Source organism: Crotalus tigris, unplaced genomic scaffold (assembly GCF_016545835.1).
Source record: "Crotalus tigris isolate CLP2741 ecotype Arizona unplaced genomic scaffold, ASM1654583v1 scf7180000024513.1755786, whole genome shotgun sequence".
Classification (NCBI taxonomy): Eukaryota; Metazoa; Chordata; class Lepidosauria; order Squamata; family Viperidae; genus Crotalus; species Crotalus tigris.
Genome location: NW_024100685.1, coordinates 273666 through 294301, shown reverse-complemented (window position 1 = coordinate 294301; position 20636 = coordinate 273666). Strand labels below are relative to the sequence as shown.

The 20636-nt window shown below is 48.4% G+C and overlaps 2 protein-coding genes and 1 long non-coding RNA gene across 3 annotated transcripts in view; 1 reads left to right on the top strand and 2 right to left on the bottom strand.

Moving 5' to 3' along the window:
• The window catches only part of ATP6V1B1 (ATPase H+ transporting V1 subunit B1), a 41061-nt gene extending 36827 nt beyond the window's left edge, over positions 1 to 4234 (bottom strand). The window contains exon 1 of the mRNA XM_039333872.1: positions 4086 to 4234. Coding sequence (XP_039189806.1) covers positions 4086 to 4170 — 85 coding nt within the window. The 5' untranslated portion in view covers positions 4171 to 4234. The remainder of the gene's footprint in view (positions 1 to 4085) is intronic.
• Positions 4235 to 9502: 5268 nt separating this feature from the next.
• The window catches only part of VAX2 (ventral anterior homeobox 2), a 29392-nt gene continuing 18258 nt past the window's right edge, over positions 9503 to 20636 (bottom strand). The window contains exons 2-3 of the mRNA XM_039333926.1: positions 13994 to 14181; positions 9503 to 10044 (exon numbers count right to left, since the gene is read on the bottom strand). Coding sequence (XP_039189860.1) covers positions 9580 to 10044; positions 13994 to 14181 — 653 coding nt within the window. The 3' untranslated portion in view covers positions 9503 to 9579. The remainder of the gene's footprint in view (positions 10045 to 13993; positions 14182 to 20636) is intronic.
• LOC120303950 lies at positions 14189 to 20054 on the top strand. The gene is made up of 3 exons (XR_005555563.1): positions 14189 to 14384; positions 14850 to 14898; positions 17950 to 20054. It is a non-coding gene; the product is annotated as an uncharacterized LOC120303950 (long non-coding RNA).

Below are 20636 nucleotides of genomic sequence, written 5' to 3'. Positions count from 1 at the left end.
GAATTCTGGGAGTTGTAGTCCACCAGTCATGAAGGGGCCAAGGTTGCCTACCCCTGGCCTACGTAATGATCTCCACATAGGTCAGTTCAAGGGTGCTTGGGGCCATGGGAGCTGTAGTCCAACCCTCCCAGAGAGGGCACAAAGGCATATCTATTTCCAGGGCTCTCCCAACTGGGCAACTTTAAGACCTGTGGCTTTCAATTCCCAGAATCCCCCAGCCGACAGGTGGATGACGGTGATGGTGATGAGGATGTAAGAAGGTTTAACTCCATTTATCTTCATGTTCATTGACCAGTCTGGCTGAGGACTCCAAGAATTGACCCAAAACACGGAGAAGCAGCAGAAATGGCTGATACCCCATTCCGGCTATGTTCCTTTCCTCGTTTCTTAGACCTTGGCTTTGTCTTCCCCAAATATTGCAAAGAGGGACCTTGGAGGTCTTCTAGTCCAACCCCACCCCCCGGTACAAGGCAGCAGGAGCCTTACCCCGGTAGTCCTCAACTTACGACGACAATGAAGCCCAAAATTTCTGTTGCTAAGTGAGAAGTGAATTTTGCCCCGTTTTACGACCTTTCTTGCCACCGTTGTTAAGCGAATCACCGCAGAGGTTAAGTTAGTCACACAGTCGTTAAGCGGATCTGGCTTCCCCCCTTGACTTTCTTTGTGAGAAGGTCCCAAAAGAGGATCCCTGAATTTTTTTTTTTAAATAATTTTTATTAAGTAAACATTTAAAAACAGGTTGAACACAGTGTGACTTTTCTGGCTGTTATTTTGCCATACACACTATACCATATACCATATATCTTCCTAGTCATTGATCTTTTATACCATTTACATATTGCATTTTATACTATTTACATATTTATATATTTACATGCATATTTACGTCTATTTATAACGTACCTTCCATTTGCCTTCTTATTTCATATTCTTTCTGATCTCTATCTTACGCTCACTTTGAGGTTGGAAATCTACACTTTCTCTCTTCTGGACGAGCTTTCTCTGTTCTAACTTTTTCTCCTCGGGTCTAACCAATAGTACATCTTATCCCAAACTTCGTTTCATCCTTGTCTTTAATTTCTAAGGATAATCTCTATCCATCTCTGCACATATCAAAAAAATTTTTTTAATTAGTTCACTCTCCACTGGGAAATTTCTGTTTTTCCAGTTCTGGGCATACACCAACCTTACTGCTGTTATGATATGCAACCCTAGATATGGCTCTCCTTTGTTAAACTTCCCATCTATCATTCCCAGTAAAAACAATTCTGGTCTGGAATCTATCTTCAGTCAAGCAGCTGAATTTTGATCCCGTGCCCAAAACGGCCATTAAGTGGGGGAAATAGTCATGTCACTTTTTTCCAGGGCTCTTGTGACTCTTTCAACGGTCACTAAACGAACAGCCTTACAGAGGTCACCACTCCCCGTTGACCCACCATAGCAGCCATCCAGGCGTAACTGTTGTCCCTGTTTCTTGTGCTCTGCAGGAATCCAGGTTCCCTAGAAAAGACCCCCCCCCAACCCCACCCTGGCATTGCCCCTCGGCTCAACCTCTGCTCCCCTAGAGAGCCACAGACTTTTTCGATGGTCCCTATCGGGCCCGCTTTCCCAGCCCCTCCAGCCCCCCACCCCAGCCCGGCCCAGGCAACCTGCCCATTGTGCGATGTGTCACTCGTCAAACACGTTGCGGGCCGAGGCAAGCTGGGCTGCTGAAAAGCGCAGCGGGCGGCTGCACTGCGCCTCTAATTAGGCAGAGGGTTCCCATACACACCTGCAGGGTCATGTGACTTGGAGGGGGTTCTGGGGGGGGGTTGTGGTACCAAGGGATGAACTGGACGGGGAAGGTTTTGCAAAAAAAAACCCCAAAAAACCCCCACAAAGATTTGCCTGCCTAATCCCATTTGCAGGGTTGAATGCAGTATTTTTCAAACTTGGCAAGCTTAAGGGAGGAGGATTTCAACTCCCAGTATCCCCCAGTTAGCATGCTTTAAGAGTTGTGGAGTTCAGCTCCCAGAATCCCCCAGCTGGCATGCTTTAAAGGGGATGGACTTCAACTCCCAGTATCCCCCAGTTAGCATGCTTTAGGAGTTGTGGAGTTCAGCTCCCAGAATCCCCCAGCTGGCATGCTTTAAAGGGGATGGACTTCAACTCCCAGAATCCCCCAATCAGAATGCTTTAAGAATTGTGGAGTTCAGCTCCCAGAATCCCCCAGCCAGCATGCTTTAAAGGGGGTGGACTTCAACTCCCAGAATCCCCCAATCAGAATGCTTTAAGAATTGTGGAGTTCAGCTCCCAGAATCCCCCAGCCAGCGTGTTTTAAGAGTTGTGGACTTCAACTCCCAGAATGCCCCAGCCAGCATGCTTTAAGAAGGGTGGACTTCAACTCCCAGAATCCCCCAGCTAGCATACATTAAAAAGGGTGGACTTCAGCTCCCGGAATCCTCCAGCCAGCACTCTTTAAGAAGGATGGAGGCCAACTCCCAGAATCCCCCAGCAAGCATGTTTTAATAGTTGTGGACTTCAGCTCCTAGAATCCCCCAGCCAGCATGCTTTAAGAAGGGTGGACTTCAGCTCCCAGAATGCCCCAGGCAGCATGATTTAATAGTTGTGGACTTCAATTCCCAGAATCCCCCAACCAGCATGCTTTAAGAGGGGTGGACACCAACTCCCAGGATTCCCCAGGAAGTATTTTTAAGAGTTGTGGACTTCAACTCCCAGAATGCCCCAGCCAGCAGGCTTTCCGATGCTCTGAGCAAGGGAAAGGTGAACAAAACAGCCTTGTGCCTTCCTCCCTCCCAGGAAACTCCCCCGTTTGCTGTTGTGTCGTTAATAACAAAACCCAGCGAGTCTCCGCCCTCTGTCAGGCCAGCTGGTTCTTGCTTGAGCTGCTCCTTCCCACATGCGGGAGCCGCTCAAGGTCATGGGGAGCCTCTGGATGACCACAAGGGATCCCGGGGCAAGGAAGCTTCAGGAAACTAGGAGGGCCTTTTTAGCAAGGATCTGGTTTATGTTTTTTTATTTAGCATGTGGCGTATCATCTGTGCCCTTTCAAGGCCTGTCAACACTCCACTTAAATTAGATACACGGGAAGACACAGATGTTAGAAAGATCTACACAGCTGGTCCTCCGCTTACCACAGTCCGCTTAGTGACGGTTCAAAGTTACAACGGCACCGAAGAAAGGGACTTACAACTTCCCCCCCCCCACATTTACAGCATTATGCGATCCTAATTCGGAGGCTTGGCAACGAGCTCGTATTTATGACGGTCGCAGCTTCTCGGGGGCGGAGGGGCGTCACGTGATCCCCTTTTGTGACCTCCTGACAAGCGAAGCCAATGGATTCACTTAACGACCGTGTGACTAATGTGACAAGTGCAGCGATTCACTTAACAACAGTGAAATGGGGCCAAACTCGGTTAAGAAACGCCTCGCTTAGCGACAGAAATTGCGGTCGCAAGCCGAGGACTGCCTGCATTCAGACACCAGCGTCTGGGTCACTAACCGCTGAAGGGCAGCATTGTAGGTGACCTCAGTTTAACGCGGGTCACCGAATCCCATCAGGCGCGGTGGGAGGTTCGAATCCTGCTCAAAGCAGCCCATTCTTGGTGAAGGGCAGGAAGTCCTCAAGTTACGGCCACAATTAATTCCTTTATCTGAAGTGGTAGACGGTCTCCTGCTTGTGCAGGGGGTTGGACCAGAAGACCCCGCCGTTATTCTTCCAACTCCAACTTATTCTTTCTTTATTTATTTATTTTTGAAATAGACAGACTCCAGTGCCCATGCTTCTCACTGACCGGGAATAACGAGACCCATCATCCAACAACTCGGCTTTCACCCACTCTAGGAGAGTCCCAGCGGGTAGGAAATGCATCGGGGAAACAAGAGGGCAATAAGAGCCAGGATTTTAGCAGGGCAGCTGGGACGTCTGCCCACGCACGAAGGCCAGGCAGATTTGAACCCGGCTCTTTTCTCTCACTCGAGCGAACAAAGCCGTAACTTTCTCACAATTAGACACGGTGCCTAAAAATAAGAGCGCTCCCCCCTTTGCTTGTTCCCTCAAACACCCCCCCCCCAAATATACTCACTCAGCCTCGGGTGGGTGATGTAGTTGCGGGTCACAGCCTGGAAATTTTCCTTGACCCCCATACTGACCTCCACCTTGGTAGCCATATTCTTTTTTTAAAAAAAAATACCCGATGGTTTTCAGGAAAGCAAGCGAGCGTCCGGCAGAGGGCCGTTTTTATACCAGACCCAGAGACCGTCAGGACAGTTCGGCCCTGCCCTGGGTGTGTTGCGTTTGCACACACAGCCAGATCTGTTTGCTGTAAACATGGAGGCAGCTGCAGGGCTGGGACGGTCCTGCCTCGCCTTGTGTGGTGCAGGTTTGTCCCAGCCAGTTGCAATTTCCACTAACGAGTGACGATGCCCTCCTGTTTTTATGCCACTCATTTTCCTGCTCTGCAAATGCATTTTGGAAATTGTGGTTCTTTTTGTCTCCTTTTGCAAAAATCCTTGACGCAGGAGCCTTTGAGAAAGACACTAAAGCCATTGGAGGGGAATCACCTTCTCCGATTAACTCCTATTAACTTACTTTTTTCAAAGTTGGCTGCTTTCAGACAGGTGGACTTCAATTCCCAGAATCCCCCTGCCAGCCGGTCTCGCACTTCTGGGAGTTGAAATTCACCCGTCTTAAAGTGGCACAAATCCTTGACCAAGGAGACTCTTCATAAAGGACCTGAACACCAAGTTTGGGGGTGACAGTTTTGTCCCCTTAAATCCGATGACTGTTGGATGGAATTCTGGGAGTTGAAGTCCACCCATCTGAAAGTTGCCACGGTTGAAAAACTGCTGTGGATGAGAACGGGGCTAAAGCAGAAGTTTTTAATTGTTGGGTGGAGGGGGGGGTTGCACTTAATTTTTTTGCTTGTGCGGGGGGGGGGAGAGAAAAAGGTAATAAAGCAGTGTTTCTCAACCTTGACCATTTTAAGGCATGTGGACTTCAACTCCCAGAATTCCACAGCCAGCATTGCTGGCTGTGGAATTCTGGGAATTGAAGTCCACATGCCTTAAAATGGTCAAGGTTGAGAAACACTGCAATAAATTGACAGGGCTGCATTCGGCCTGTCTCCTTTTCCCAAAGCTTGGGACTTTTTGTTAGCCGGGGAATAAGGACAACGCTCTTTTAAAACACGTGTTTTGACAGTGTCTACACACTTAGCCAATTTGGGGAGAGAGTAGTGGGTTGTATCCATAGGATTGTGCAGCCAGAGCTAAAATTCAGAGGCTAATATGGTCTTGAACGCACACCTAATTGATGGACACACAAATGAATGTCAGAAATAAAAATAAATAAATGTTTCACTCAGTGGAGTGTAAACTTGACTGCACTTCCCAACAATGAGTGGATTGTGTATAGGTAGTCCTCATCTTACGACCCGGAATTTCTGTTGCTGAGACGGTTGCGAGTTTCACTCCCATTTACGACCTGCCTTGCCACGGTCGCTAAGTTGATCCCAGCAGTTGTTTTAAGTCAGTAACACAATTGTTAATTGAGTCCGGTTTCCCCATTGAGGTCACAAAAAGGGATCACGTGATGCTGCAACCATCATAAATACAAGTCAGTTGCCAAGCGTCCGAATTTTTATCACGTGACCATGGGGGGGGGGGAATGCTGCAAAGGTCGTAAGGGTGAAAAATGGTTACAAGTCCCTTTTTTTCAGCGCTGTTGTAACTTGGAACGGTCACTAACGCGAATTGCTGTCAGTCAAGGACTATCTGTATATACATCTTGAACAATATTTGCATTAAAGAAGCATATATATAGAATTGTACCCGTTTATTGCCATAATGACGTATCACGGTACGTTTCTTTCGTCGTCCTATTTTGGCACTTTTTTGTGTGTTGAGCGCCCTTCATGCGTTCTTTTTTTTTCCTTCTTTTGGACAACGTCTCTATCACGATCACAATTGTTTTTGTGTGGGTTTCCCCCCCCCCTGCGATTGATTTTTTTTTTAAAAGGCAACAAAAGTAATTAAATGAGTTGGGGTCTTTCTTTGCTTTAGAACAGCGGTTCTCAACCTGTGGGTCGGGACCCCATTTGGGGTCGAACGACCATTTCACAGGGGTCGCCAAACAACGCAGTCCGCCATTTTTCCCCCTTTTCCTTAGCTGTGCTACTCCCTTTTATTCTATTGGCTTTTGAAAGCCAATAGAATAGACTCTCTTGAATAGAGTAATTCTATTGGCTTTCCAAAGCCAATAGGAATTGTCCAGACTGTCTCTGCCCTGCTGAGCCCGCCAAAAGTCCCATTCTGCAAACGGTGCTGCACCGGTTGAGTAGTCCTCGACTTACGACCGGTTGAGTAGTCCTTGACTTACGACCGGTTGGGGGTCACGGCATTAAAAAGGTTGAGAACCACTGCTTTAGAAGGATGCCCGTATTTCCTTTGCAGCTGGTTTCATCGGATTTCTCCCTAAAGTGCAAAGGAAGCTGGATCGCCAAGCTTTAAGCCAGTGGTTCTCAACCTGTGGGTCGGGACCCCATTTGGGGTCGAACGACCATTTCACGGGGGTCGCCAAACAAGGCTGTCCGCCATTTTTTCCCCCTTTTCTTTGGCCACGCCCCTGGCACCCAGTGATGTATAAGTGGTTGGGGGTCACCACAACATGAGGAACTGTATTATGGGGTCACGGCATTAGAAAGGTTGAGAACCACTGCTTTAAGCAGTTGTGGGAGATGTTTGAAGAGTTTGTGTCTGGGGTTGTGTGTGTGTGTGTGTATGTGTGTGTGTGTGTGTGTCATAGGTTATCCTTCCTGTGATGAACACATACTGCTAAAATTTGAAGTCAGCATCTCCTCTCAAGACACCCCAGGACCCTCTCCCTTCCCCCCATCAATGTTAAGAGGCCCTCAGTGCTCTCGTGTTGGAACACCAATTCATTCATTCATTCATTCCATTTCTATAACTGGGGAGCTGACAGTTCCAACCCTGAGGCAGGCAGGCACTTGGCTGTGTCCCCTGAATCCCTCCTGGATGAGGGGGCTTTGATGAGACGCTGGTTTCTTCCCTGGCTTCGCAGCCCATCATCCCCAGCCGGTGGGGACATCAGCTAGAATTCCAGGCAGGGTAGTAACAGCAAGAGCCATTTCTGGGACTTTGATGGGACTCCCACCGGGCTTCTGGAGGGAGGGAGGGAGGGAGGGGAAAGGAAGGGAAGGGAAGGGAGGGGAGGGGAGGGGAGGAGAGGAAAGGAAAGGAAAGGAAAGGAAAAGGAAAGGAAAGGAAAGGAAAGGAAAGGGAAGGTAGGGGAGGGGAGGGGAAGGAAAGGAAAGGAAAGCAAAAGGAAGGGAAGGGAAGGGAAGGGAAGGGAAGCGAAAGGAAGGGAAGGGGAGGGAGGGGAGGGGAGGAAAGGAAAGGAAAGGAAAAGGAAAGGAAAGGAAAGGAAAGGAAAGGAAAGGGAAGGGAAGGGAAGGTAGGGAAGGGGAGGGGAGGGGAAGGAAAGGAAAGCAAAAGGAAGGGAAGGGAAGGGAAGGAAAGGGAAGCGAAAGGAAAGGAAAGGAAAGGAAAGGAAAGGAAAGGAAAGGAAGGGAAAGGGAAGGGAAGGAGCCAGCCATGTGTGACAGCAGCTAAAAAAACTAACACAATCCTTGGTTGTATAAACAGAGGCATAGAATCAAAATCACATGAAGTGTTAGTACCGCTTTATAAAGCCTTACTAAGGGCACACCTGGAATACTGCATCCAATTTTGGTCACCACGTTACAAAAAAGCAGAAAAAATGCAAAGAAGAGCAACTAAGATGATTAAAAGCCTGGAGACAAAAACACATGAAGGACGACGGTTGCAGGAGTTGGGAATGGCCAGTCTAGAGAAAAGAAGGAGTAGGGGGGACATGATAGCAGCCTTCCAGTATTTGAGGGGCTGCCCCAAAGAAGAGGTGGGGGGTCAAGCTATTCTCCACAGCACCTGAAGGCAGGTGAAGAAGAGAGCTGAAGAAGCTGGGTGAATGAGAGGTGAAACGTCTTCAAAGAAAAACAAGGAAGTCCAGTTGCCTTTCAAAAAAGCACCTTTGGGACAAGGAGGGAAGAGAAAGTGGAGGGAGGGAGGAAAGGAAGAAAGGAGAGGGGAATATAGAATAGAAAATAGAAAATAGACTAGACTAGACTAGTCTAGACTAGACTAGAATAGAATAGAATAGAATAGAATAGAAGAGATGAAGAATGGAATGGAATGGAATGGAATGGAATGGAATAGAATAGAATAGAATATTGGAAAATAGAATAGAATAGAATAGAATAGAATAGAATAGAATAGAATATTGGAAAATAGACTAGAGTAGAGTAGAGTATATAGAATAGAGTAGAATAGAATAGAATAGAATAGAATAGAATAGAATAGAATAGAATAGAATAGAATAGAATAGAATAGATGGAGTGGAGTGGAGTGGAGGAGTGGAGTGGAATGGAATGGAATGGAATGGAATAGAATAGAATAGAATGGAATGGAATGAAATAGAATAGAACAGAACAGTACAGAACAGAATAGAATATTGGAAAATAGAATAGAATAGAATAGAATAGAATAGAATAGAATAGAATAGAATAGAATAGAACAGAATAGAGCTGGAAGGGACCTTGGAGATCTTCTAGTCCAGCCCCCTGCTCAAGCAGGAGAACCTGCACCATCTCAGACAGGTGATTGTCCAGCCTCTTCCTAAAAATCTCCAGTGATGGAGCACCCACGATTGATGGGGAGGGAAGGGAAGGGTGGGAGGAAGGAAGGAAGGAAGGAAGGAGGGAGGGAGGGAGGGAAAAAGGAGAAAGGGTCGGGCAGAAGGAAGGAAGGAAGCAACTATGAAAGGAAGAGATGGGGGGGATGCTAAGATAATGAAAAACATTTCAGAACTGCCTCATCGCCCTTAAATGTTAGGGCCAATTCCGCCCCTACAGCATCCATGGGGGGGGGGGGGCGCGAGCGCAGGCAATGTCTGTCCTGCAGCCCCTTTGGGGCCGGAGCCCCCATCCTCACCCTTTCAAAGGGGCTTCCCTCTTCGAAAGCCAGCCCCTGCCGGACCCCTCCGTCGAGGCTGCCCAACGCCCCCCCCCCATTCCCATCCAAGTCTCTCTTGCTTGGAGAAGCCACGGAAGGAAAACCTCCCCCCCCCATCCCAGCTTGTGCCAAAGCCCCCCACCCACCCCCACCCACCCCCAGTCACAGCAGGGAGCAGGGAGCCGGGTTTTAGCCAGTAGCTGTCATTTAATTTCCGTGAAAGGGTCACACGCGTCCAGACCCGCGCGGGCACGCACCCACTCCCACGCGCGCGCGCACGCACACACACACACACACACACCGGGTGGCTGCCGTTTGGTAGACGGTGTCGGAGGGTCCACTTGCGAAGCTCGACAAGTCGGGGGGTGGGTGGGTGGGTGGGTGGCGGTGGGGAGACGGAGGCCACGGTGGTGGGGGGGGAGACCCACGCGGGCTTCTTCGCCTCCTTTCGGGGGTGGGGCGGGGGAGGGGAGGCTCAGCGCGCCCTCCTTGCCCGCGACCCCGAGTCCTGACGCCCGCGCCCCCCTTTCAAAGGGGGCTGGGGGGCTGCTGTCCGCGCGTGGGGCGCCCCTTCCTCGCCAGGCGCGCGTAGGGCTCGAAGGCGGAGGGCGCCGGGCCGTAGCCGGCCGGGAGCTTGGGCGGGGGGCTTCCCGCCAGGGGGCTGCCGAAGGCCAGGGGGGCGGCGGGGAGGGCCGGGGGGGGGCCCGGCTCGGCCAGGGCGGAGAGGCGCAGGCTGAAGGCGCCCGCGGCCGGGGGGCTGCCCGCCCTGCTGCGCCCCGGGGAAGGGGCCGGGCGGGCGGGCGGGTGGGGGCTCGTGGGAAGCAGGGCGGGGGGCGCCGGCACGGAGAGGAGCCCGCCCTGCTCCAGCAGTCTCAGGAGGCTGCAGGTGGCCAAAGCCTCGGAGGGGCCGGGGGCGCCGCTGCGCTGCTTCTCCGAGTCGCGGCTCTGCTCCTTCTTTTGCTTGGTGCGCCGGTTCTGGAACCAGACCTTGACCTGCGGGCAGAGGAGGGGAGGGGAGGGGTCAGCGCCGGGCTCGGAGGACCCTCCCCTCCCCGCTGGGTGGGGGAGACCCCGCCCGACCCGAAGCCCCTCCTTCCCTCCCTCGGCCCCTCCCTCCCAGGTGCCCACCCGGCCAACCACGCCTGGAGGGAGCTGGAGGGGGTCTTCAAGGAACGACCGTCTACCGGGGTCGGGGGTCGGGCTGTGGGTGTGTGGGGGGGGAGGCTGGAAAGCGAGTATGTACCATCCCGGAGAAGTGAATCCAAGAGTTTTCAGCCTGGGTAACTTTTGAAGGTGGGCGTACTTCAACTCCCAGGATTCCCCAGCGGGGGGGGGGCGGATGGGGAGGTGGTAAGATAAAGTAAGGTAAAGTAGGGGGAAAGTTGGAGGGAAGGAGGGAGGAAGGGGAGGGAGAGAGGGAGGGAGGGAGAGGCAAGGGGAGGAAGGGAGGGAGCAAGGAAAGGAAGGAAGAGGAGAGAGGGAGGGAGGGAGAGAGGGAGAGGCAAGGGGAGGAAGGAAGAGGAGAGAGGGAGGGAGGGAGGGAGGGAGAGGGCAAGGGGAGGAAGGGAGGGAGGGAGGGAGGAAGGAAGGAGAGGGGGGGAAGGAGGGAGGAAGGGGAGGGAGGGAGGGAGGGAGGGAGAGGCAAGGGGAGGGAGGGAGGAAGGAAGGGAGGGAGGGAGAGAGGAGAGGGAGGAAGGGGAGGGAGGGAGGGAGGGAGAGGCAAGGGCGGGGAGGGAGGAAGGAAGGAAGGAAGGAAGGAAGGAAGGAAGGAAGGAAGGAAGGAAGGGAGGGAGGGAGGAAGGAAGGAGAGGGAGGAAGTGGAGGGAGGGAGGGAGAGAGGGAGGGAGAGGGAAGGGGAGGAAGGGGAGGAAGGGGAGGGAGGGAGGAAGGAAGGGAGGGAGGGAGAAACAAGGGGAGGGAGGAAGGGGAGGGAGGGAGGAGAGGGAGGGAGGAAGGAAGGAACGAGAGGGAGGGAGGGAGAGGCAAGGGCAGGGAGAGAAGCAAGGGGACTGGGTCATGCCATCTCCCTGGCATCTCTCACCCTTCCGGGAAGCGCTCCCAATCCCCCGGAGGCCTCTCTGAGCCACAGGATTGGTGTCACGCGGGGCCTATATTTAGCTGGATAAATCCCAAATCAGGGAAGATTGAATCACCGGCTGTCAGCCCCACCAGGAGGACCAGAGCAGGCCAAGTGGGGACACGGAAAGGCCAAAAGTATTTTGATGGAGGCCGGAGAGAGGAACAGAGGCTGTCCAGGCAATACTTCCTGTTCTCTCAGCCGAGATCACCTCCCTGTTAGGAAATCAGGGCTTGGTTCATATAGGAAACAGCCTTCCTTCCTTCCTTCCTTCCTTCCTTCCTTCCTTCCTTCCTTCCTTCCTTTCTCTCTCCCTCCTTTCCTTCCTTCCTTTCTCTCTCCCTCCCTCCTTTCCTTCCTTCCTTCCTTCCTTTCTCTCTCCCTCCCTCCCGATTCCTTCCTTCTTTCCTTCCTTCCTTTCTTCCTCTCTTGCTCTCGATTCCTTCCTTCCTTCCTTCCTTTCCTCTCTCCCTCCTTTCCTTCCTTTCTTCCTTCCTTTCTTCCCCTCTCCCTTCTTTCCTTCCTTCCTTCCTTTCTTCCTCTCTCCTTCCTTTCCTTCCTTCCTTCCTCTTCCTCCCTCCCTCCCGATTCCTTCCTTCCTTTCTTCCTCTCTCCCTCCTTTCCTTCCTTTCTTCCTTCCTTTCTTCCCCTCTCCCTTCTTTCCTTCCTTCCTTTCTTCCTTCCTTCCTCCTTTCCACTCTCCCTCCCAATTCCTTCCTTCCTTTCCTCCCTCCTTCCCGATTCCTTCCTTCCTTCCTTCCTCCCTCCCTCCCTCCCTCCCTCCCTCCCTATTCCAAGTTGCTTCTCTCCTTCATTACTTTCCATCGTTTTTTTTTCTTGTCCTGCCTTCAGGCGCTTGACTCCCTCTTCCTTGGGGCAGCCCCTCAGATACTGGACCCCCACTGTGGTGTCCCCCCTGCTTCTTCTCTTCATTCAATCAGACCGACCCAATTCCTGCAGTCACTCTTTGTGTTTTAGCCCCCAGGCTCCTCATTTTAGCCTCCAGCCCAGCTCAAGCTCACCTGAGCCTGCCTGGGGCAGACTTTACCTGGGGCTTCGTCCACCTGGCCTGAGCAGCTCAGGTCACCTCTGAGCAAGCGCCCCTGCTGGGCTTCAGGATCTGCCCTCCTGGGCCAGTCCTTGGGGGAAGACCTTGGGGGGGGGAGGGCTGGGGAGGAGCCTGAGAGGAGGGGCAGGAAATGCCCAGCTGGGCTCAGCAGGAGTGTGAACCTGTAGCAGCCGGTTGGCTTTGCCAGCCAGCCCTGCCTCTCAGCTCCTGACGGGTTAATTACGGCACGCTGGCAGCTTTTCCCAAGGTCACCCCCTGCTCTGGCCAAGGAGATGGGGGGGGGGGGCAGAGAGGAGGACCAGCCTGGGAAAGGACAGCAATGGAAGGGACCTTAGAGGTCTTCTAGTCCAACCCCCTGCTCACGCAGGAGGCCCTATGCTATTCCATTCAAAGGGCTGTCCTGTCTTTTCTTAAAAGAAGTTAATGATTCTCACTGTCAGGAAATCATAGCTGAATTCATCACCAGGGCTTCATTATCAGTGGCACTGATGACGTCACCCAGTTGGGTAATGAAACGTCTGCAAGAAAAACCACCAAGAGAACACCAAGGACCCCACAGTCCTCGTCTTCCTCCTCCTCCTCCTCTCTGCAAGCTCCCTCCCTTCTAGCACTGATGATGTTACCTAGTTTGGTAATGAAACTCCTCTCTCTCTCCCTCCTCTCCCTTCCTCTCTCTCTCCCCCTCTCCCCCTCTCTCCCCCTCTTCTTTCTCTCTCTCCCTTTCTCTCTTTCTCCCCCTCTCTTTCTCTCTCTTCCTCTCTCCCCCTCTCTCCCTCCCTCCCCCTCTCCACCCTCTTTCTCCCCCTCTTTCTTCCTCTCTCTCTCCCTTTCTCTCTTTCTCCCCCCTCTCTTTCTCTCTCTTCCTCTCTCCCTTCCTCTCTCTCCCCCTCTCCACCCTCTCTTTCTCCCCCTCTCCCTCTCTCCCCCTCTTCTTTCTCTCTCTCCCTTTCTCTCTTTCTCCCCCCTCTCTTTCTCTCTCTTCCTCTCTCCCTTCCTCTCCTTCTCCCTCTCTCTCCCTCCCTCCCCCTCTCCACCCTCTCTCCCCCTCTCTCTTTCTTCTCTCTCTCTCCTTCTCTCTCTTTCTCTCTTTCTCCCCCTCTCTCTTCCTCTCTCCCTTTCTCCCCCTCTCCCCCTCTACCTCTCCCTCTCTGCCTCCCTCCCCCTCTCCACCCTCCCTTTCTCTCTCCCCCTCTCTCTTCCTCTCTCCCTCCCCCTTTTTTCTCTCCCTCTCCCTTTCTCCCTCTCCCTTTCTCCCCCTCTCCCCCTCTCCCTTTCTCTCTCCCCCTCTCTCTTCCTCTCTCTCCCTCTCTCTTCCTCTCTCTCCCTTTCTCTCTTTCTCCTCCTCTTCCTCTCTCTTCCTCTCCCTTCTCTCTCTCTCTCCCTCTCCCTCCCTCTCTCTGCCTCTCCCCCTCTTTCCCTCTCTCCTTCCCTCCCCCTCTCCACCTTCTCTTTCTCCCCCTCTCTCTTCCTCTCTCTCTCCCTCTCTCCCTGTCCTTCTCTCTCCCTCCCTTTCTCTTTCTCCCTACTCCCTCTCTTCCTTTCTCCCCCTCTCCCTTTCTCTCTCCCCCTCTCTCTTCCTCCCTCCTTTCTCCCTCCCCCTCCCCCCTCTTTCTCCCTCTCTTTTTCTTCCTCTCTCTTCCTCTCTCCCTCTCTCTCCCCTCTTCTTCTTCTTCTTCTCTCTCTCTCTCTCTCTTCTTCTCTCCCTCTCTTCCCCTCTTCTACTCTCCCTTTCTCTCTCCTTCTCCCTCTCCCTCTCTCCCTCTCCCTCTCTCCCCCCCTCTCTTTCTCTCTCTTACCTGGGTCTCCGAAAGGTTGAGCTGCCTTGCTAATTCCGTCCTTTCTCTGCCCACCACGTACTGACATCGCTGGAATTCCAGCTCCAGCCGATACAGCTGCTCCGCGGTGAAGGAGGTGCGGGTTCTCTTGGGCCGGTCCAGATCCAGGCCTTTGGGAAGGACAATCTCCCGGATGGTCCCTTTTGCATCTAGAGGAACCAACACAGAGACGTCATTCCTCCCCTCCCTCGGGGTTTCGGGGAACTCGGAGCGGAGCAGAGAAATATTGGGGCCCGATCCACGCAGAAGAGTCTTAAAATTAGCATAAAACCAAAACCTGGCTCTTCTCTTTTAGGATGACTGGCAGTCCTCTCCTTACGACCGCAGGGGAGACCGACATTTCTGTTGTTAAGTGAGTGTTGCCCCATTTGACGGCCTCTCTTGCCAGATTTGTTAAGCGAATCGCTGCAGTGGTGGAGTTAGTAAAAGGGGTGTTAAGTGAATCTAGATTCCCCCGTTGGCTTTGCGTGTCCGACGGTCACAAAAGGAGATCTCTGCGACCGTCGTAAATACGAGTCAGGGGCCCAGCCTCTGAATTTTGATCACATGACCCTGGGGATGCTGCGACGGGTCGCAAGTGTGAGAAACAGTCACAAAGTCACTTTTTCCAGTGCTGCTTAGTAACTTTGAACGGTCACTAAATGAACTACTATAGAATTCCCCAGCCAGCTCGGCAGCTTTAAGGCTTGTGGACTTCAACTCCCAGAATTTCCAGAATTCTGAGAGTTGAAAGTCCACGAGTCTTAAAAGTTGCCAAGTTTTAGAGACGCCTGGCTTGGCTTCTGGGTTAACATACGGTGCATTGTGTGTCCTTCAGATGCTCTGGACTACAACGCCTTCAGTTCCCTCCCAGCGTATTCCTACAGGTGAGAATTATGGGGACTGATACGAGAAATGCTGATAAAGATGTAACAAATAAATGGAAATATAATAATAATAATAGTAGTAGTAGCAAAGTTGGAAGGGATCTTGGAGGTCATCTAGTCCAACCCCCTGCTCAGGCAGGAAACCCTACACCATTTCGGACAAAGGGCTGTCCAGTCTCTTCTTAAAAACTTCCAGTGTTGGAGCATTTACTGCTTCTGGAGGCAGGTTGTTCCGCTGATTAATTGTTCTCACTGTCGGGAAGTTTCTCCTTAGTTCTAGGTTGGTTCTCTCCTTGGTTAGTTTCCACCCATTGCTTCTTGTCCTGCCTTCAGGCGCTTTGGAAAATAGGCTGATTCCCTGTTGTTTGACGCATCGGGCGGCCCCCTATTTGGGAGCAATGGCCCAGAGGGGTCCATTTCCTTACCCCCAAAGGCACTGCAAGGAGCACAGAGAACTGGCAGAGAAATGCCCGTTTTTGAACTAGGGGGGGTCTCAGAGAGGGCTAAATGGGGAAGGGGGTCCAGCCGTGGCCCTGGAGAGGGAGAGAGGAGGCTGAGGGACTTGGGGGGGGGAACTCTGCGCCCCACCTTCGCCCAAAGGGACACCTGCTGGCAGGAAGAGGGCACTGCATGCTCAGTGACAAAAGCAATTCCTGAGGAATGCACTTCAGCTACCTGACACCTCTAAAAAAGGTGTGTGTGTGTGTGTGTTAGATCCCCTGGATTGTGGGCCTGTGAAAAGTCATCTGCAACCGAGGCCGGAGTCGGCCTTCCCGGGCTGCCGTTTGCGTGGCTGATTGGCCGTCAAAGAGACGCCCAGGACTGAAACGGTGGAGAGTCTCCTGCTTAGCGGGGGCTGGATTGGAAGATCTCCTTCCAGCTCTATTCTGATTGATTGAGTGACTTGAGCTCTGCACGGGAGAAACCCTTTGGCCCGCGGGCCTGGCCTCCAAAGCGTTCCCTGTCTCTCCCATACAGCGTATCCACTTTCGTAGCTCAGGGTTGAAATGTGGGGTCTTTGGTGCTCTCTGAGTTGGGTGGTTTCCTTGCAGATGTTTCATGACCCAACTAGGTAACGTCATCAGTGCTAGAAGGGAGTGGTGAGGAAGAGAAAGAGGAGGAGGAGGAGGAGGAGGAGGAGGAGGAGGAAGAAGAAGAAGAAGAAGAAGAAGAGGAGGAGGAGGAGGAGGAGGAGGAGGAGGAGGAGGAGGACTGTGGGGTCCTTGGTGCTCTCTCAGCTGGGGGGTTTCCTTGCAGACATTTTATGAACCCACTAGGGAACTTCATCAGTGCTAGAAGGGAGGGGGGTTTGGAAGGAGGAGGAGGATTGTAGCATCTTTGGTGCTCTCTGAGCTTGGTAGTTTTTTTGCAGTCATTTCATGACCCAACTAGGTAATGTTATCAGTATTATCTCTCTCTCTCTCTCTCTCTCTCTCTCTCTCTCTCTCTCTCTCTCAGCTATCTGTCTGTCTATTATCTCTCATCTCTCATATCTCTTCTATCTATCTTCTATCTATCTATCTATCTATCTATCTATCTATCTATCTCTATCTATATTTATCATATCTATCTTTCTATCATATCTATCTATCATCTATCATATCTATCATCTATCTATCTATCTATATTTATCCTATCTATCTTCTATCTAGTTATCATATCTATCTAGCTATCTATCTTCTATCATCTATCTATCATATCTAGCTATCTATCATCTATCATATCTATCTTCTATCTATCTATCTATCTATCTATCTATCTATCTATCTATCTTTATCATATCTATCTTCTATCTATCTATCTTTATCATATCTATCTTCTATCTATCTATCTATCTATCTATCTATCTATATTTATCATATCTATCTTTATCTATCTGTCATATCTATCATATCTATCTTCTATCTATCTGTCTGTCTGTCTATTATCTATCATATCTAGCTTCTATGTATCTATCTATCTATCTATCTATCTATCTATCTATCTATCTATCTTCTATCTATCTATCTATCTTCTATCTATCTATCTATCTATCTATCTATCTATCTATCTATCTATCTATCTCTATCTACCTATCTATCTCTCATCTATCATGCTTTCTGTGGGCAGGGGTCCCGTTCTGTCAAAGGAAAGGGTCTTTTTCTAAGCGGCTTGGCCAAGCCTGCCAGATTTGCTGGGTAAAATCATCCCTGCCAACGTGAAGGACACCCTCCGGCCCATCTCCAGATTGCAGCCTGTCTGGTCCCCCTGGATTCGGCTCTGCTTCCCCCCTAGGCAGCCAGGAGGGCGAGGCTGGGGTCCTGTTTATGTAGGAGAGCCTGCCTCTAGCCCCTGCTCAACTATGGAAGCTCCTTGGGTGCTTTTCGCAGCCCAACGCACCCCACGAGGTCATGGTGGGGCGGGTGGAAAGAGGAAGAGCAACGATGCAGGTTTCAATCAATCAATCAATATCAATCCATCAATCAACCAATCAATCATTACAGAGCTAGAAGGGGCCTTGGAGATCTTCTAGTCCAGCCCCTGCTCAAGCAGGAGACCCCATTCTGTTCTAGACAAATGGTTCCACTACACTTCATTTTCTGAACGTAAATCAAATTTAAAACCTCGTTCTTCCTTCTCAGCTATCAACAGTTCATTTTGCGTGAGCTGAAATCCTAATCTGTTTCGTTGGGCCACAAAGAGTTTACACACACAGACACACACACACACACACACACACACACACATTTGTTTTCTGAGGTTTATATCTATCTATCTATCTATCTATCTATCTATCTATCTATCTATCTATCTAATAAAAATTGTATATTTTCTAAATTGGGCTTTTAAAAAAATTTACAAAACCAATGCTGCCAACGGTAATTCTTAAAGCCCCCCGCCTCCCACGGTCTATGAACCAATTTGACCATGGAGCATTAAAATATAGATTTACTAAACCAATCAAACAATAATGGAAAAGCCAAAAGAATGGCAGATCTTGTGCCTCGTAATTGTCCGGCTGAATTTGCAAGCCATAGTGAACTTTTTTTGTTTTTGTTTTTTGTTTTGCAGGCTGGAAATATATTTGCTTATTTTTTTCAAAGATCCCAGGTTTATGATTCCAGATTGTTCCTACCTTGTTGCTGTTTAGGAAGAATGAAATATTGTTCTCGGTTCTTCCCTGGATGAGAGATCAAAATGATCACACACACACACACACACACACACACACACACACACACACACGTCTCAGTTGTGCAAAATCCTCCACTCATTCAGCTACATTTCAAATGAAACAATAAAGAAATAATGGAAGCAAGCAAGGTTTAGCTGCCTCGAAGCCAGCAAACAAACAAACAAACCAAAAGGATTTTTTCAAAAATCATGCTCTTTTGGTCCTTTCATAATTCTGACACCCATTTGAATAAAAAGCAGGAATCTGATTTGCGAAACAATAGATGCTTTCTACAAAAATATTCATATTATAACAACCGTTGAAATATCAGAAGACGTTAGAAAAACTGAAATATGTAAAGCCCCAGGAGTGGATGGACTTTGGGGTCAATACTACAAGTGGTTTGAGGATTACTTTTTATTTTGTTTTTATTTTATTTAGATGTTTCTTTTCTCCTGCCTTTATTGCTTTATAAGTAATTCAAGGCAACGACCGTTTAACCACTTAAGACTATAATGAACTCTGTCTGGCAAGGATCTGAAATGCTTCATTCTCGTATGGCTTTATTGCAAATAAAACCCCTCCAAAACCTCAAAATTTAACACTAAAAAGACTACACAATTATTTCATTGTTAAACAACCATTTGACTGCAGTGTTGGCTGAAAGATTGAAGATTTTTTTTTTGCAAACCTTTATTCATAAGGATCAAACTGCATTTTTCCCAAAAAGGTAGTTAAAAGAAAACATGACAAATCTTGGATGTGATTGAATATTCACAATAATAATAACATTTACATGAAAAAGAAGCAAGATTAATATTTTGGGAAGCGGAGAAAGCTTTTCGCAATTTAAATTTTCCTCTATGTTTAAAGTTTTGGGAAATACGGACTTCTCTAGATATGGAGAAATTTTATTCAAGGCATTAAAGCAGTATATATGTTGAATAAATAAAAATAACGAAATAAGTCATTTTGTATATCCTGGCAGGCTGATATTATTGTTAATGAAGAATTCACCAAGCCGTGCACAATTCAAAAGGCTAAAACACAAGGATGTCCTTTTATTTTTTTTAGTTTAGTTTGGGAATTTTGATGAGAGACATTAGAGAGGATGAGAAAATATTGGGTTTGGAGATTAAAAACGAAACGTATAAATCGAGATTCTTTGCTGATCACTTAGTTTTGATTTTGCAACATCCTCAAAATGGAATGGAATATTTAATGGAGAAGTTGAATGCTGCTTTGGACTGCTTTAAGATAAAATAAACAGAAAACAAAACCCTTGGTTAAGAATATGACTGTACAGGATCGGTAAATTTAAAGTGTAGGGGGGAAAAGGGAAATACCTTGGAGTTATATCGACTAATATAAATTCCAAGATATTAAAAAAAATAAAAACATTATGAAAGAGAACAATGATGTGACTGGAAAGATATTAAAAAGGTATTCCAGTATAAACATATAATTACAACTTTCTTTACCAGATAAAAATTTTGTAATCAAGATGAATATTTTACCTAAGATCTTGTTTTTATTTCAGACTTTACCACTATCTGATTACAGATGTTTTCCTTAAACAATGCCAGAAAGGTATTTCCAAGTTAAATGGCAAGGGGAAGAAAAACGAGAATTAAATATAAATTGTTGCAGGATGCTAAAAAGAGAGGAAGATTGGATTTACCAGATGTAAAATTATATTTTGAGGCTTGCTGTTTTGTTTGGATGAAGGAATGGGTGACGTTGAAGAATAAGTGGTTATTAAATTTGGAGGGCCATGATTTGCCTACATGTGGCATGATTATCTGATTATTTTATATTAGTGTATCACATCTACAGAGCTCATGCAATCACTGATATACAATGGTAATAAAACACACAATACATACATAAACAAATACATTTAAATAGAGCATCAGCAATATGTATCTGTGTATATTTGCTGATGCCTATTTAAACATATTTGTGTATGTATGTATAATCTTTTATATATACATATATATAACACATTTTACGTATGTGTTTTATACATATATAAACACATTGTACATATGTATATATATTTTTATATATATATTTGATGTTCTACTTAAACATTTGTGTATTATGTATAATCTGTATATATAGATATAAAGATAGATAGATAGATAGGTAGGTAGGTAGGTAGATAGATAGATAGATAGATAGATAGATAGATAGATAGATAGATAGATAGATAGATAGAGATAGATATATATGTGGACAGTAAAATATATGATAAAATACTAAATTAAGGTGGTATTATGATAAAGCCAAAGGCAATGCAAATTTTAAGAATCATTTTGTTAGGCATATTATGCTAAGGAGTTAGGTTTAAATGCAAAACAAGGCTTGAAATAGTGGCGAATATCTGAATATCTGAGTGTAGGGTGAGGGCAAAGGCTTTCTCCTAAAATAGCTTTTTAGTTGTCACCCTAAGGAGCATTATTTTATAAAAACAATTGCAATAAAACCAATTTGGTGGACCAGTGGTGAAACGCTATGTTTTATTGATTTAATTGTATTTATTAAATTGGACTGCTGCCCATCTTGCTCTTTTTACTAAAGG